This window comes from Rattus rattus, chromosome 1 (assembly GCF_011064425.1).
Source record: "Rattus rattus isolate New Zealand chromosome 1, Rrattus_CSIRO_v1, whole genome shotgun sequence".
Classification (NCBI taxonomy): domain Eukaryota; kingdom Metazoa; phylum Chordata; class Mammalia; order Rodentia; family Muridae; genus Rattus; species Rattus rattus.
This window is the reverse complement of record NC_046154.1, coordinates 121,568,014-121,586,430: the sequence shown is the minus strand read 5'-3', so window position 1 is coordinate 121,586,430 and position 18,417 is coordinate 121,568,014. Positions and strand designations below refer to the sequence as shown.

The 18,417-nt window shown below is 41.3% G+C and overlaps 1 protein-coding gene across 1 annotated transcript; it reads right to left on the bottom strand.

Annotated features, from left to right (window-relative positions):
• Nucleotides 1–3,474: 3,474 nt before the first annotated feature.
• On the bottom strand, nt 3,475–12,598 carry Tstd3 (thiosulfate sulfurtransferase like domain containing 3). The gene is made up of 4 exons (XM_032905265.1): nt 12,433–12,598; nt 5,501–5,674; nt 5,249–5,408; nt 3,475–4,393 (listed from the first exon to the last, which is right to left on the bottom strand). Exons 1-4 carry the CDS (start codon nt 12,500–12,502, stop codon nt 4,324–4,326), a joined length of 474 nt encoding a protein of 157 aa, XP_032761156.1. The 5' UTR covers nt 12,503–12,598; the 3' UTR covers nt 3,475–4,323.
• Nucleotides 12,599–18,417: the final 5,819 nt, after the last annotated feature.

The window sequence follows — 18,417 nt, the reverse complement described above, 5'->3', positions numbered from 1 at the left end:
GGAACACCAGATGTGGTAAACAAGAAACCTGCCCTCTTTTACCTTACCTCCACAGCAAGATGGCTGCCATATCTCTACTCAAGCAAACAAACAGCTCCCTTTGGGATGGGAGGTACCCAAGTGCTGGGAGTTTGCTGAATGAACTCTGGATTGGGCATTTCATAGGCCCTCTAGAGCATCTCCTTTCTCCTGTTGGTCCTGTTTAGATACCCAGCCCCATGCCTTCCTGGCCATTTCCTACAATGTTTTCTGGAAACAAGAAACCTTCCTAAGGAGCCCATTCCCACTTTTCTTCTCTGTATGTACCTCTAACTCAACAATAGTCCCTATTCCCCACACAGAGAAGGTGGCTATAAGTAACAGTCACTAAATACACTGTAAACAATGGTGTTAATACCTGTGTCTTTCTCTTCTCTCAATGGAAATCATTCTGAAATTGACATCACTTCCATAGCTATGTTAAAATGACTAATAAATGATGTTATTTCATGGTTTAAACTAGACTACTGAGCTGGAGAGGTGGTTCAGTGGTTAAGGATACCCATTGCTTTTCCAGGGGTCCTGAGTTCAATTCCCAGCAATCACATGGTGGCTCACAACCATCTGTAATGGGGTCTGATACCTTCTGGTGTGTCTGAAGACAGCGACAGTGTACTCATATACATAAATAAATAAATCTTTAAAAGAAAAACCTAGACTATATAGTATGTTTCTGTAATTTGAATATGTAAACCTAATTTTTCATTGATATTAATCTTATCTGAGTCTAATCTGTGTTAAAACTATTTAACATCTGTTGGATGTTTGCTATTTTTTGTTATATTTGGTGACCAGGAATCAAACCCGGACCTTGTTTGTCCTAGCTAAATGTGCTATCACTAAGCTACATACCTACCTGTTTTTAGTTTTTTGAGACAGGTTCTCATTAATTTGCCTAGGTTGCCTTTGAACTCAATTTTTCTGCCCCAGCCTCATTACAGGCATGCTCCAATGAGCCTGGCCTAGTTACTGTGTTTTAAATTCTAGAATCTCTCTCTCTCTTTTTTAAGATTTTATTTATTTTATATAAGTGAGTACCCTGTCACTCTCTTCAGACACACCAGAAGAGGGAATCAGATTGTGTTGCAGATGGTTATGAACCACCATGTGGTTGCTGGGAATTGAACTCAGGACCTCTGGAAGAGCAGTCAGTGCTCTTAACTGCTGAGCCATCTCTCCAGCCCCTAGAATCTCTTTTTGATACTTTCTGTCTTTTGATATAGTTCCCCTTCCTTAAGTCATCAAATTATTGAATGTATTTTAGTTACTTCTTTTAGTTAAAGTTACTAAGGTGATTCGAATAGGAGTGGCCTTCATAGACTCATGTGTTTGAAAACTTGACTCATAGGGAGTGGCACTATTAGGAGGTGTGGCCTTGTTGGGGTAGGTGTAGCCTTGTTGGAGGAAGTGAGTCACTGTGGAGATCGGCTTTAAGGTCTCAGAAGCTAGTGCACAGGCTCTGTGGCTCACAGTCTCTTCCTGTTGGGATCAAGATGGAGAACTCTCATGGCAACATCCAGGCAGATGTGGGGCTGGAAGAGCTGAGAGTTCCACCTTTTGTTCCCAAAGGGAGCTAGGAGAAGACTGTCTTCCAGGCAGCTAGGATGAGGGTGTTAAAGCCCATGACCACAATGGCATACTTCCTCCAACAAAGCCACACCCACTCCAACAAGACCACACCTCCAAAATCCCACTCCCTGGGACAAGCATATTCAAACTACTGTCTTCAGATCAAGATGTAGAACTCTCAGCGTTTTATCCAGCACCATGTCTGCCTGCCACCATGTTTCCTGCCATGACAATAATGGACTGACCCTCTGAACCCTAAGCCAGCCCCAGTTAAATGTTTTCCTTTATAAGAATTATGGGGGCTAAAGAGATGGCTTAGCAGTTAAGAGCCCTGACTGTTCTTCCAGAGGTCCTGAGTTCAATTCCCAGCAACCACATGGTGGTTCATAACCATCTGTGATAGGCATCCAATGCTCTCTTCTGAAGACAGTAGCAGTGTACCCACATACGTGAAATAAATCTTTTTAAAAAAAAAGCAAAGTCATGTTAAAAACAACAAAAACAACAAAAAAAGAATTGTAGTCATGGTGTTCCTTCACAGCAATAGAAAACCGAAGGAAGACAGTTACTTTAATCCTTGTGTCTGAAAGTCCAATATGTAAATCCCCTATGGTTTCATTTCTATTCTTTTTTTTCCCCTCTGAGGCAGGGCCTCATACAACTCAAGCTGGCCTTGTACTCTCTGTGTGGCTGAGGACTTTTAATCCTGCTGCCTCCACCTCTTAAGTATTGGGGACATAAGCATATACCACCACACCCAGATCTTTTATTTCCTGATACTTTTCAATTATAAGATAGTATTTACTGCTGGTGGCCCACATCCTGGATCCCACCATTTGGAAAGTGAGGCAGGCAATCTCTACAAGTTCAAGGTGAGCCTGGTCTTCATATTGAGTTCCAGGACAGCTAGAGATACACAGTAAGGCAGTGTCTCAAAACAAAAACAAACCAAAAAAAAAAAAAAGATCCTGACTACTGCTGTGCCTAGCAAGTTTTAATAAAAGTCTGAACGTTATATATGAAAACTTGAGATAGCCTTTGGTTTTCATTCAGACAACCACAGACGGGGTCCTATGGGCAAAATGTGGTTTGTCACTTGGTCTGGCCTTAAGGTAAGAATGTTTGCTGTATTTCTAATTACTTGAAAGAACATTGGCTGACACATGAAACATAAAATTCATACTTTGGTGTCCATATGAAACTTTACTGGAATGTAGTCAAATTTATATACTCATCTATCAGAGGATCAGGAAGACACCTGCATTTGGGGTTTAGTTGACATTTAGTTCTTGAGGGGACTGGTCAATTTGTGGTTTATCTGCGCTATTAGTTATAACTAAAAGTACTATTGCCCAAGCTGTTAGTTGTTGGGCCCAGCACTACAACTTGGGTTCATCCTCTCTGCATCTTTCTCCTTAAGAGCATAGATCTTCCAAAGCCTTGCTGCTTCAGTAATGCCTTTAAGTGGACTAACCTGTGCCTGTGCCCGCCCCCTCTGTGTGTGTGTGTGTGTGTGTGTGTGTGTGTGTGTGTGTGTGTGTGTGTGTGTGTGTGTGTGTGTTGCAGCATTCCTAGTTCTAGTAGGAGGAACAACCAAGAAATCAGACTGCCATTGAGGAGATAGGTGTTCAAGTGTTTGCATTTCCACATTTTTCAATGGCTTCCCCTTATTTTGGACAAGGACGTACCTGGAGAGCTTTGCTAGGTAGGGGCTACATGATCTAAATAACTACACAGATGAGAGTAAAACAAAATGGTCAGAAGACGCTGGTAGGAAAATGCAAGTTTACCTTGTTACTTCTATGCCAGCACACTAACAAAGCTACAACTTAACATTTTATAGAAATAAATGCATGCTAGAGGGAGTCACACTGGGACAATATTTTATTAGTTTTGAAATTGAGGTCTGTGAGTTGTAAAGACACATTTTTATGTTTGCTTTGGTGAGTTTTTGACACACACTCCTGACACTTCTCTCATGCCACAGAACGTCTCTAGTATCCCCCAAAATTTCCTGGCCTCTTCCAGGTTACTTTGCTCTCTACAGTCATAACCCGTTGGGATATTTATCCTCACATTAGTTGTACTTTTTAAAATGAGTTACATTGTTACTATTCTGGCCACACATTGCCATGAGTTTTCAGATGCTGTGAAATGGGTTTCCTGAGTAGAGTTGACTTCTCCAGACCCCAGATTCTTTTCTTTTGAAACAGGGTCTCTGTAGCCCCAGCTGGACTCAAACTCACGGAACTCTTCTTGCCTCCATCTTTCAAGTATTGGACCTATAAGTGTGAGGCTAAAACTGGAAGCTAAGTTATTGTTTAAAATTGGGACTGCTTGTTAACACACTGTTCCTGCTCACAGCCATGACCACACATGATTAGGTAATACAAGCTATCTGATCTTTTTGGAATGCCAAAATACTTAAAAATTAACTGTAGAGGGAGGGAAAACTGAGGTGTGGGATGTAATGTATAAGAGAAGAATTTTAAAAAAATGAACGGTAGAATCTATTTCAATGGCGATTCATATTATCTCAGTGTGCAGTAGTCTTTGAAAATGTTCAGGGGAACAGTACCCTCAGTTCTCAGATGAGGAAAACAGTCGCCAGGTAGTTATACAGAATCTATTAGCCTTTGGTACCAAGGTTGGGTTTTTCTTTTGCTTAATCCACCATCCTTGTCTATATGAACACAGAGTCTGTTATTCCAAAAGTCAACTTTGTTTCTTCTCTGAAATTTCATAGGTTACCCATTCCTTCCATCCTCCAACATAATGTTGAGCACTGAAAAGACACATCAATTAGTGTTACTTCATAACAGAAGAGCTTTGCCATAGCCACCCATCATATTATTTAGATTCTACATCTGCTAAATAAAATTTTAAGTACCTTGGAAAGATACATGCCCTTGGTCCCCACATTACATTACATTTGTTTGTTTGTTTGTTTGTTTGTTTAGCTTTTCAAGACAGAGTTTCTCAGTATAGTCCTGGCTGTCCTGGAACTCTGTTGACCAGACCGGTCTCAAACTCACAGAGATCTGCCTATCTCTGCTTCCCGAGCGTTGGGATTACAGCCATACACCACCACTGCCTGGTTATACTGCTTGTATTAACAGTAATTTTTTTTTCTTTTGTCCCTGTAGTGGTAGAGTTTAAATCCAGGAACATGGTTTACCACTGAATTATATCACCAGCCCCAAGAAACTTTTTTTTTTGAGACAAAATATCAATGTAGTACTGACTGTTAATTTTTGTTATATATGTGTATAGGTGTTTTGTTTGTATGTGTGCACCACATGCATACATGCCCAAAAAGGCCAGAAGAGGGCATCAGATCTCCTGGAAGTGGAGTTACAGACACCTATGAGGTGCCACATAGGTGCTGGGGATTGGGTTCTCTAGAGTTGCAGACAGTGCTCTTAACCATTGTGCAATTTCTCCAATCCTGCCCCTTCCCCAAGACACTCAAATAAAATAAGACATGTTTATTTTTATTTTTGACATGCTGGGGACTGAATCCAGGGCTTTTCACATATTAAGCAATTACACTACCATCGAGCTAGAGCCCCAGCCTCCCAAATGTCATTATCATATTGCAATACCCAGTGATCAATCTAGTTTTTTGTCATCCACGCACCTGTTAAAGCCCAGTGATATTGCTGTGTCCATAGCCTTCTTACTTCTCACTCCAGCTAGACAAGAAAACACTAGACGGTCGGACTTGGATGGCTTCTCTTCATGGTACTTCTCCTTGAACTCCCTTGGGTTCATCTGTAGCGCTTCACCTACCTCATCCACTGGGACAAAATGTTAAAGCATTCAATTAGGTTTTGGAGATAATTGGTTATTAGGCATACAAATGAATAATTTAAAAACACTCATCGCTTACATGGTATGTTGACTGATCCAGGTATTTTTCCATGCTCAAGAATTTCCCATGTATTTCTAACATCAATTAACATAATGTCTTTGGAGTTCAATAGGTTTTTAAGTTCCCTATAAGTCACATCCTTAGAGAGAGTAGAACAAAAATGTTGGCTGCTTCCCCATCTTGACTTCAAACCTGAAAGAAATAAGTTTATACAACTTTAAAGAGACACTGGTATTCACAGCTATAAGTGGGTTACAGTTAGATGACATAGCTGAGTTTACCTTTTTATTTTAATAAAGTCTGGATACATACTCTGCTCCTGGTTCCTGACTCCTGACAGAAGTACATAGAGTTTCTGAGGGTGATATATGGCTTCTGTGTCTGAATGAGATTGACTTTGACCTAGACAACTTGAGGGTTGCACTGACTGCCTGGAAAACTAAGCTGTTGTGGTTCATTTGATCATACTGTGAGACCGTATACTGGAAAAACCTCTCTTTAGTTGGGGCTGTGTCTCAGCCGCAGCACACACCTTTAATCCGAGAGCTTTCTGTTTATTGTAAAAAATATGTCAAGAGGCAGAGCAAGCAACCAGTTGACAGGGGAATGAACATAGAGAAAAAAAATCAGAGAAAGTGAGAGGAAGTGAGGAGGACAGATAAAGAGATGCACAGGAAGTAGAAGGGAGGGGCATTCAGATGGAAGGGTTTTTAAGACGGTGTGGAGAACTATTTTGGTGGTGTTGTTTGGGATTTTTCCCCCCTTTTGGGGTTGAGGGGGAAGGTCAGCTGGGTGTTTTCTTTGCCTTTCTGAACTAGCAGGCTTTCACCACAGCATCTGTCTCCTGGGTCTTCATTCGGTGAAATCCAATGTCTGGGCTTTTGTTTAAAAAAACAAAACAAAACAAAACACCAAGCCAAGAATAGAAAGTGGAATTTTCAGGCTTGATGTTCTGTGTAGTGGAACAAGGCTGGAAGGTTGGATTAGCAATAAACAGCGCTTATATTATGACGCTTCCATTAAACTCTTCTATCTATGGAATTGGAGATCTGCTGGGTAAACGCATCCATGTATCAGGAACATGGCACACCCCAGCTCCAGGCATGTAAGGCTCCTCTAGATCCCATACCATGACTTCCTCTACAGAACATACTATGACTTCTTCTGCAGGTTATTCACTTGTATTCCTTAATAAATAATTTAAAATAACCTAATCAAGATGCTTACCCGAGTTGTTAGCAAATTAATGAACCTGAGGAAGGAGCCATGGCATCTTTAATGTATAGTCAGCTGGTCAGAAGTAAGAGAATTCTGGGCTTGGGTTTGGTGTCTATAGTAGGGGCCATCTTGTTAGAAAGTCTTTGGGTGTTTTAAGTAACTCTGGGTAGTTGGTTCAGAACTAAAATTTAAGACTCAAATTATTAGAGAAATTAGCTTGGTGTAGGAAAACTACACATCTGGTGTCAGAAGCTATGTGGGGAGATAGGTCAGCAGTGAAGTGCTTCCTTTTAATATATGAGGCCCCTGAGTCCATCCTATATACCTGAAAAGAAAAAAGTGGCGTGAGCAGATCACAAAATCTTTCCCAATATGCACACATTCTGCCTGAACAACAGGATGCAGCCTGTCATTTAAATGCTTGACAGCTGGCCTTCCTCCAGCTCCATATTCTCTCCAGACCCTTTAGTTAGCAAGAGATTAGAAACATATCAAACATTTAATAATTTAGCTATATGCATAATTCATTAAGACCACCCTAACTCAAGTGACAGTATGAGGAAATTTTTAACTTCATTTCCCTTTGCAATTAAAGATAGTACCTGTACGTCTTAGAGCATCTGTTGCTGTGATGCACATGACCAGTGGATTGGTAAGAAAGGGTTTATTTTGCTTCCTAGCTCATAAGTCCGTCAGTGATGGAAGCAAGAGACAGGAATTCAGCATAGAAACTGATGCAGAGAACAGGGACAATTGCTGCAGATTTGCTAGTTCTCCATGGCTTCTCACACATCCCAGGATCACTTGTGCAGGGGTCACACACCTACAGTGGGTTGGCCCCTCTCGCGTAAGTCTTTAGTCGAGGAAATGCCCCCAGACACGCCCACTGGCCAGTCTGCTGTGATTCGCTGAGAGCAGCACACGTGTTTGTTAGTACCCATGCCAAAGGTGCATCTGGACTCTGGACTCTGGTCAAAAGGAAGCCTGCATACAGCAATGTCTCAAATTAGTTGGGAAAGATGTTCAAAAAAAATGTTCAGTCAATTAATTAGAAGAATGTGAGCAGGCTCTTGGTTCCTGATTCTTAAACAAATTCTAGATATAAAGCTAATATCTTAAGGATATTAACATAATAATTGAAATTTGGTGCCATGGTTTGTATATGCATGGCCCAGGGAGTGGGATTATTTGGAAATGTGGCCTTGTTGGAGTAGGTGTGGCCTTGTTGGAGTAGGTGTGGCCTTGTTGGAGTAGGTGTGGCCTTGTTGGAGTAGGTGTGGCCTTGTTGGAGTAGGTGTGTCACTGTGGGCGTGGGCTTTAAGACCCTCATTCTAGTTGCCTGGAAATCAGTATTCTGCTGGCAGCCTTCAGATGAAGACGTAGAACTCAGCTCCTCTTGCACCATGTCTGCCTGGATGCTGCCATGCTCCTACCTTGATGATAATGGACTGAACCTCTGAACCTGTAAGCCAGCCCCAATTAAATGTTGTGTGTATAAGAGTTGCCTTGGTCATGTCTGTTCACACCAGTAAAACCCTAAGACATTTGGGGACAAAAGTCATAAAAGGTTTGTTCTTAAAGTTTAATAAGTTCTTAAATATGAGAAATGCACCATGAACAATTTGACATTGAGTGGCAGGCAAGAAGGCATATGTAGATGAAGATTGGAGGTAACATTACAAAAACAGAGCTCATAGGAATACCAGGATAAGGCCAAGATCCCACGTGAAAAGTGGTGAAAATACACAAACAGAAAGCTGGCAGGCAAAATGAAAATGAGCAATAAAATGAGAAAAATGGCCCAATCTCACTACAATTAAAAAATATAAGTGTTAGCCCTGTCTCAAAAACAAAACAAAACAAAACAAAAAAACAAGAACCAAAACACAAGAAGAGATACAAGAGTTAAAACTTTGTTTCGGACCTGTAAAGCTTAAAATTATTGATAATGCTTGTGGTGGTTTAAATATGCTCGGCCCAGGGAATGGCACTATTAGGAGGTGTGGCCTTGGTGGGGTAGGTGTGGCCTCGTTGGAGGAAGTGGGAGTGGCTTTGAAGTCCCGCCCAGTGCAGAATAATCAGTTTTCTCCTGGATTCAGTCAATGCAGAACTCTCAACTCATCCTGCGCTATGCCTTCCTGGATATTGCCATGCTCCCGCATTGATAGTAATGGACTGAAATTCTTAACCTGTAAGCAAGCCCTAATTAAATGTCTTTTATAAGAGCTGCCTTGGTCATGGTGTCTGTTCACAGCAGTAAAACCCAAATTAAGACAATACCAAATATTAGTGAAAGCATGGGGAGGCATGGGAAAATGGATTCTCTCAGACATTGTCATTAAGAACTCTTAAAGAGGGACTAGAAAGATAGCTCGGTGGTTACTGCCCTTCCAGTGGACCTGGGTTTGATTACATTTTGTGATCGTTCACCAAAAAAAAAAAAAAAAAAACTATTCAAATTAAAGACAGCAGGCTGAATTCACACTTTTTTTATGTGGCATGGTTAGAAACTGGAAAACTATGTAATTTCATAAATTTTGTTAAGCCTGATTCTAGTACTGTTTACCAATCCTGGAAAATATAACCACAACACCAACTCTTGAAACTGGATCCAAGATTCTTTCTTTTCCTTGCAGTCGTCAGACTGACTTAATAATTCGGCTTTACTCGCGTGTGAGATAGTAGGTGTGAAGATGGGTTTTCTTGCCTTTTCCACTCAGTGATCAAAGCCTGAGGTAACTGTGTTTTCCTTTGGTCTTCCCCTTACCCAAGATTCTCAATCTGGAGTCATATACATATTTAGCTTTTTTAAATTGCATATATTCCATAGTATGGATGTAATATAGTTTACTAACCAGTCACTTACAGAACATTTCAGTTTTTTTGAAAAATTCTTTGAGTTCATTTTTAAATATTGCCTCTTCTTTCAAAGAAGCGACTGCAGTGGCCTAGCAAGCTAGTCTCCCTCCCTTGCTCCCTTTTTAACACCTTAAGTTACTGAAGGTGGGCTTTTCCTGTGCACTATTTATTTATTTGCACCAAGCTATAACCATTCTGTATACTATATCCTTCTTGTAAATTGACCACTTGGGTCTGGTGTTCAACCAAAGAAACACTCATCAGTTCTTACACTGAAGAATAAAATGGCTAAGTATTACAGAATATATGTGTGAATAGACACACATATATTATCAGGTATTATGTTATATGTAGGATGATGTCACAGGTGAGGCAGGTACAGGATAGAAGGAGGCCTGTCATTGGAGGAGAAGGAAGGATGGGCGGGAGAGAAGTTTGAAGGAAGAGGAGGAGACTGGAATAGAAAGGAAGAGACAAGAGGGAGAAAGAGAGAGACAGAGAGAGAGAGAGAGACAGAGATAGAGACAGAGAGAGAGAGAGAGAGAGAGAAAGAGAGAGAGAGAGAGAAGCCATGGCAGGACGATGGAGGCTGATGTAAAGATTCCGTTCTGTGTATTTACAGGTTGTTATTAATGTTCTCAAGGGATGGATGGTACCGGGCTTTGTATGTTTAAGTGGGCAATTATATCTTACCAATTGGGTCAAAGGTTATTGTGTTGTGTGTTCTTTTATGTGACGGTTTGAGTGCAGGAAAGTGTGTGGTGGCTGGAGACACTGGGCTGCCAAGGAGTTGGGATGTGTTTCTGCCAAGATACCTAGCAGATATCTTGGGGCACCGTGGTGCTAGACCTAGGGGGATAAAAGAACTAATACTTTTTTATTTTTTATATTTTTACAACAGTTATAGCACCAAGAAAACTAATGAATGCATGTTTGGGTTAAAATAAAATTAATATGTATACGGTAGAATCAATAATTATTCCTGTTGTCATGAATTATAGCATACTGCCCCTTCTGAGGGAAATCTCTCTCCATTTCCACACAGGACACTGAACTCTCCTTTCGTATCTAATATTGCTTGCTACTTCTCTTTAACAATTCTAGTTCTAGGTATTCATTCTAACAAAAATAGTTGTTTATGGGCACAGGGTAGATTAGACGATGATTATCAAATAATTTTATAATAAAAACCTGGACTAAAATTTTCTATAAGTGACTGGTTAATAAACCATAGTACATTCCCAATATGGAGTATATGCAATTTAAAAACAGCTAAATATGTATGTGACTCAAATATAGACGTATATACATGATTCACACATATAATAAGAACTTATTTATGGATAATGATAGAAAAGTTTAAGTGGTTTTTTTCCTTTTATAAAAATTGTTTATCAATTCTATTTTTGTATAAAACACAAGGGAGAGACCTGGCCAATCAACACATGACTGGCCACAGGGAAAGGAATTTATCAAACTTCCAGTCTAAAATCATACAAATGTGTCTTTTGTCTACAGTAATTGTCTATGCTTTCCTACACACCGACTGGTACCCTCTGCCCAGTTACACACAGTGAGGAGAGCAGGTGGTTTAAGAGTCTTTACCATGGGGCTGGAGAGATGGCTCAGCGGTTAAGAGCACCGACTGCTCTTCCAGAGGTCCTGAGTTCAAGTCCCAGCAACCACATGGTGGCTCACAACCATCTGTAAAGAGATCCGATGCCCTCTTCTGGTGTGTCTGAAGACAGCTACAGTGTACTCATATATAATAAATAAATAAATCTTAAAAAAAAAAGTCTTTACCATGGTTATCTGAGAAGAGTGGGGTGTAAGTTATTTAACAGAGATCTGGGCCTGTTTTTTGGTTTGTTTTTTTTTTTTTTTTTTTTTTTTGGTTGGTTGGTTGGTTTTTTTTTGCTTTATTTCAGTGAAAATATAACCATGCAGTATCTGTGTAATTTTAAAAATACACAAAGGCACCTTCCTCTGGCATTTTGATCAATTCAAGATTTTTGGGTTTTCCATTGCAGTCATCCTGGATAGAGCTATGGACTTGTATCTGTCTCCTCCCCACCCATCCAGGCACAAATGGTGAACTGAATCTTTAGCAGCAAGAGTTGTATCCCCTGCAGAAGGCCTGGAAGGCTGGTTGTCTAGTAAACAATTGCTTCCGAAAGGTGAAAGAAAACAATTTGCCCAGAAAAAGCCCATCTTGAGTAACTTAAGGTGTTAAGAACGGAGCAAGGGAGGCTAGCTTGCTGGGCCCTGCAGCTGCCTCTCTGGAAGAAAATAGACCCGAAAGAAGAGACAATATTTAAAAATAAAACATAGGGAAGGCACTGATGACCGGGTTTGAGCTTTAGACCTAGCTAAATCCATAGCTTTTCACTTCTCTGCCGTCTGCTTCCGAACTTGCGAAACGAATGGGGTGGGGGTGGGGGGTAATTTCCTAGTTCTAACGGGTTTTAATTCCGGTGGGTGGGGGCGGGGTGAGCTCTGTCCCTGGTGGATCCCAACAGTAAGTTTAAAAGGGCAGGTTTGTAGTTTAGCTTCTCCGGAGCCTTCTTGCTAGCTCCGGAGGGATGAATTGACCTTCATCACTCAAACTTGCACAATTCATTCCCATCATAAATAACCTTGGTGCCATATTTACTCTGTCGCAGTGTTCATTAGCGGATCTCCAGTCTACGAGAGCATGGAGTCCGGAGGAGCAAAAGGAGCAAAAACTGCAGGTGGGCACTACATACCTACGTGCGGATCCCAGCAGGATTCACTTTATTAATAACTGAAAGTCTAAAGAAGAGAGTATGGTCATCCCCTCCCCGGCACCCGAAATCAAGCGCCTTTCCCTCCCCAGGGGTTGCCAAGCTCACCGCCAAGCGCAGGCTCAATTGATCCTAGGACGGCCCTGCATGAGGTCCCAAGCACCAGCCTGGCCAGCATCACAATGGGCTCTCTGAGACCCCGGGGCTGCTGACCACTTCCTTCCCTCCGCTCCTTCCTGCTCGTCTTCCCACAGGCGCTGTCCAGGCTCTTGAGCGCCCCACAGCCAGCACCGGCAGAAAGGGGTACTGCCACACAGTTACTATTTTACTTTATTTGACAAGGTTCTTGGCAGGGTTAAACTTTAGAGTGTTAGCCTCCCATTGCTACATTAACAAATCACCACATATTTACTGGATTAAAACAGCAGAAATTATTTACAATTTTGAAGTTATCATACTTAACCAAAATAAATGTGTCTGGAAAATAGGTGGGTTTTTTTGTTGTTGTTTTTGTTTTGTTTTAAATTCCTGGGAAGATTTTATTTTTACTTGCCACATTCCTTGGCTCCTGGTCTTTATCTTCAAAGCCACTATCTAAGCATCTTCGAATCTCTCTGGCTGACCCTTGCATCTACCGTAAGCCCTTTCATTTGCCCTTCTCGCTTTTTCCTTTAAGGACCTTTATAATAAGATCACTGAAATAATCCAAGTCAATCTCCCCGCTTCCGGATATTTTATATGTGATTATATCTGCAAAGTCCCTTTGTGGTGGTTTGAATAAGAATGGTCGCCACAGTTGAAGGGGTTTGCAACCCCATAGGAAGAACAACAATATCAACCAACCAGACCTCCAAGAGCTCCCAGGGACTAAACCACCAACCAGTGAGTACACGGGGAGTGACCCATGGCTCCAGCTGCATATGTAGCAGAGGATGGCATTGTTGGGCAACAATGGGAGGAAAACCCTTGGTCCTATGAAGACTTGATACCTCAGTGTAGGGGAATGCCAGGGCAGGGAGTGTGTGGGTAGGTGGGTGGGGGAGCACCCTCATAGAAGCAGGGGGAAGGGGGATGGGATAGGGAGTTTCCGGAGGGAAAACCAGGAAAGGGGATAGCATTTGAAATGTAAATAAAGAAAATATACAATAAAAAATATCACATTGCCGATAAACAAGAATGATACTACTATTTTTCTGTTAATAATAACAAAAGTGTTGTGTCCCCTAAATTTAAGTTGAAAATGATATTAATAAAATGGGAAAAAGTCACTTATATTAATATTAAAAAACGAATGGTCCCCACATGCTCATATATTTGAATATGTAGGGAGAGGCAATAGGACTTGTGGCAATAGAAAAATGTGTAATAGAGCAGGCTTTGATGCTTCAAATTCTTAAGCCAGGTTCAGTGAGTCTCCCTCCCCCTGCTGCCTGCAGGATCTGATGTAGAACTCTACCTCAGGTCTCCAATACCAGGTCTCCCTGCACACCACCATGCTTTCTGTCATGATAATAATGGACCAAACTTCTGAAACGGAAAGCCAGCGCCAACTAAATGTTTTCCTTCAGACGAGTTGCTGTGCTCATGGTGTCTCTTCATGGCAATAGAACATTGTTTAAGATACCAGATAAGAGAACACATTACAGGTTTCAGGGATTTGGGTGTGTGTGGGGTTGGGAGTGTTAGGGCTCCCCCCTTCCATACAAAAAGTCTTTCATTCCCTTAACTTTCTCCTGAGTTTACTTCTCCAAACCTCATAAAAGTTGCATTGAACTGGACTTCAGTCCGTTAAAAACTAACATATTATAACCAAGGAATAATTCCATTAAATACACACTTTGAAATCAGCCTATTTTAATAAATCAGTATTTTTAATAGAAGTCGGGTGTGTGTAGTATGTTGTCTGTATGTGTATGTACTATAAATACTGGTTAGAGAGGGTACATACGTGTCTATGGAGGTCAGAAGTTGATACTGGGTGTCTTTTCTCAATCATACCACCTTTATTTTTTGAGACAGGGTCTCTTACTGGACCCAAATATGATCAAGTCAATAGAGAGATGACTTCATGGTTAAGAGTGAATATTGCTCCTGCAGAGGACGCAGGTTCAATCTCCAACATTATCTGGTGGTTCACAACAATCTATAGTTCCATAAACAGGAAATCCAATTCTCTCTTCTGACCTCTGACAAGCATGTGGTGCACAGCCACATATGAAAACAAAACATTCATATACATAAACTAAATAAATATAATTAAGAAAAATAAGATGAGGAGCTCAGGTAGGCTGTCTGGCCACTGAATTTCAAGGATCAGCCTGTCTCTGCACTCCCACCCGGGTGTCCCTCAGCACTGGAGTTATGGCACATCCTGTTCTGAGATTCTGAGTTCAAGTCCTCATGCTCGAGTAGCAAACACTTCAACTGAGTCATCTCCCTAAATCCAATAGCTCAGTATTTATTAAACCACATCAGATTTCTATGCCAATGATATTATCAACTACTATGCTTTTCCTAATCGTTTATAATTTACCATTTAAATGTTGGTGTGTGTAGGGGGCACATGTATGCCACAGCATGTGTGCTGGAGCTCAATAGACAACTTTGCAGAGTCAGTTATCCTCTTGTCTTAGAGTTTTACTGATGTGAAGAGACACCATGACCAAGGCAACTCGTATAAGGACAACATTTAATTGGGGCTGGCTTACAGGTTCAGAAGTTTAGTCCATTATCATCATGATGGGAAGCATGGTGGTGCCCAAATAAACATGATGCTGGAGAAGGAGCTAAGAGTTCTGCATCTTGATCTGAAGAAAGCCAGAGGAGACTGCCTCACACTAAGCAGAGCTTGAACATATATATTACCTCAAAGTCCTGTCTCCACAATGACACACTTTCCCTAGCAAGGCCACACCTCCTTGAATAAGTTCATAGGAATAGGAAGTCTATGGGCCAGGCATATTCAAACTACCACATTCTGTAATCCCCACATTCTACTCTGTAATCCCCATATGCTTGTTCAAACATATGAGCCTATAAGGGCCATACCTAGCCATAGCATAATACACAATATATCTAGTACAACTTCAAAAGTCCTATAGTCCACCATTGTCTCAACAATATTTAAAAGTTCAAAGTCTCTTCTGAGACTCATGTAATCACTTAGTTGTAATCTTCTATAGTATTAAAATCAAAGAGCAGATCACATACTTTCAACATATCATGGCACAGGATATAAATTACCACTCCAAAATTGTCACAGTGAGGAAATACTGAACTGAAGCAAAATTAGAAGCCAGCTGGGAAAACTCCAAACTCCGTATCTCCATGTCCAACGTCAAAGCAAGCACTCTTCAGATCTCCGACTACTTTCATTCTTGTTGACTGTGAAAAACGTCATTCTTTTGGGCTGGTTCTACTCCTTGTTAGCAGCTTTCCTCGGTTGGTATCCCACAGCTCTGGAATCTCTAACATCTTGCGGTATCCAAAGCAACTTCGGCTTCACAGATTCTTGTTCCAACGTTTGGTATTCACACATGATCTTCTGGGCTCCTCCAAGGGGCTTGGGTTACTTCTCTAGCTCTGCCCCCCGTAGCACTCTAGGCTCTGGTTGACTTCACTCCATTGCTGCTGCTATTTTTTGGTGGTCATCCCATGGTTCTGGCATTTGCAACTAGGTTTCACTGTCAAGTCTCACTTGTGTGCATGGCTCCTTCAGTCCAAAGCCATTAATTCAACTGAGGCTACACCTTCATCAATGGCCTTTCGTGGCCTCTCACAGCACCAAGCCTCAGTTGCTCTCCATAACCCTGTCACACCTTTAAAACTAGTATGACCTAGGTGACTTTTAACATAATACCAAGTTCAGCTGCCAGCATAATGTCTATCTCTGGAACACCGTTCCTTTGTGCTCTCAGAAAACACTTGCCAGAAAATTTCACCTCAATGATGATGGTCTCTTCTAATCCCCATTAACTTCTTAGTTCCAACTAGTAACTCCTTCTAGTCTTGACCCCAAAGCTAGAGCCACAGGGCTGAAGCTGTTGAGTTCTGTTATGTGCTGTAGCTGGAATATTCCCACCTTGTTCTATTAAATTATCACCAGCTTTCTGTTCTCAGTGAATTCATTCTCCGTCTAAGCTTGTGTCTTAGGGTTTTACTACTGTGACCAAGGTAACTCTTATAAGGACATCATTTAGTTGGGACTGACTTACAGGTTCAGAGGTTAGTCCATTATCGCCAAGGCGGGACCACTGCAGGTCCAGACAGGTATGGTGCAAGAATAGCTGAGAATTCTAAATCTTTATCTTATGGCTGCTAGCTAAATACTGGCTTCCAGGCAGCTAGGATAAGGGTTTTAAAGACCACACCCACAATGACACATCTACTCCAACAAGGCTACACCTTCTAATAGTGCCACTCCCTAGGCCGAGCTTATACAAACCATCACACTTGGCTATCCTTTTTTTTTTTTTCTCTCTCTCTCTCTTTTTTTCGGAGCTGGGGATCGAACCCAGGGCCTTGCGCTTGCTAGGGCACTTGGCTATCCTAAAACTTGCTCTGTAGATTGACTATGAACTCAGAGATCTACAGGCCTGTCTCCAGAGTGCTGCTGAGTGCTGGATTGGAGGCATGGTCCACTATGCCTGAACTTAAATTTTTCTCTACCAGGCTGACTGAATTTGTATTTTTTCCTTTTTAAGCTTGCTACACTTGATCAAAAATGATCTTCATGAGTGTACACCAGAGGACAAAGTCTGTGCTGGGCTGTATTGAGACTTCCAAGGTCAATGCTATTACTCTGAATCTCTTCACCTTAGCCTCAGGCAAACCCTTCAGACAAGAGCTAAAACCTTTCACATTCTCCACCAAAACACGATAAGAATAATCTCCAGGCAACATATTAAAATTCCACTTCTCTGAAACCTCTAGAGCAAGGGCTACATTACTTCAAATCACCCTTAGCACCACTGTCTTTCATATTCCTACTAGGATGGTCCATTAAATCCCACTTAAAGCACTCCACTACTTTGCAAATTCCCAAAATATACATTCCTCTAAACAAAAGCATGATCAAGTCTATTACAGCAATATCCTAATCCCTGGTACCAAATTCTGTCTTAGTTAGGGTTTTATCTATGGAGTGACATCGTGACCAAGGCAACTCTTATAAGCAACAATATTTAATTGGGGCTGGCTTACAGTCTTACAGATTCAGACTTTCAGTCCATTATCATCATGATAGGAAGCACGGCAGTGTCCAGGCAGAAGTGATGCTTGAGAAGGCAGCCAAGGAGAGACTGTCTCACGCTGCACAGAGTTTGAACGTATTTATTAGGACAAAACCCTACCTTGTTAGAGGAAGAGGACACACTTCCTCTAACAAGGCCACACCTCCTAACAGTGCCACTTCTTGTGGGCTAAGTATATTCAGATCATCATAACCCTTAAACATTTATTTGGGTTCTGGGGATTGACTATGCCTGCTAGGCTACCTTGCTAGCCCTCTGTTAAAAAAAAAAAAATATATATATATATATATATACACACACACACACACACATATATATATATATACATATATATATATATATATATACATGTGCATGCATGTATTTGTAGCTTCCCATATGGGAGAAAAACTGTGTGGATGTTAGGTTTAATTGTCAATTTAATGCAATTTAGAATCTTCCGGGGAAAATCTCAGTGTTGGATTGTTTACATTAGGTTGGTTGATAGGTATGTCTTTGGGGGACTACTTTGTAAAAGTAGCTTTTATTTGCTGACCTAATTGTCATCTTGGAGGCTTACTTCCTCCATCTGCTAACCTAGGCCTAGTCCTGGAAGCTTCTAGCCTCCATACAAACCTTATCTAGGCTTAGAGTGTTTTCAGCCTCTGAGACTTACCACCAAGTAAGCTCACCCTTCCTAGTTCTTTCTAAACGGTGGCTGGTTGGTTCAACTCTGCCATTCTGGCTCAAACTCCTCTCCAAGCTGACTGAATCAATTAGGCTTCTCTCTCTTGGCCTCTGACTTTTGACTTAGCTTTGCCTCATAGTAACTCTGGCAATAGGTTCTAACCTCCCGACTCTT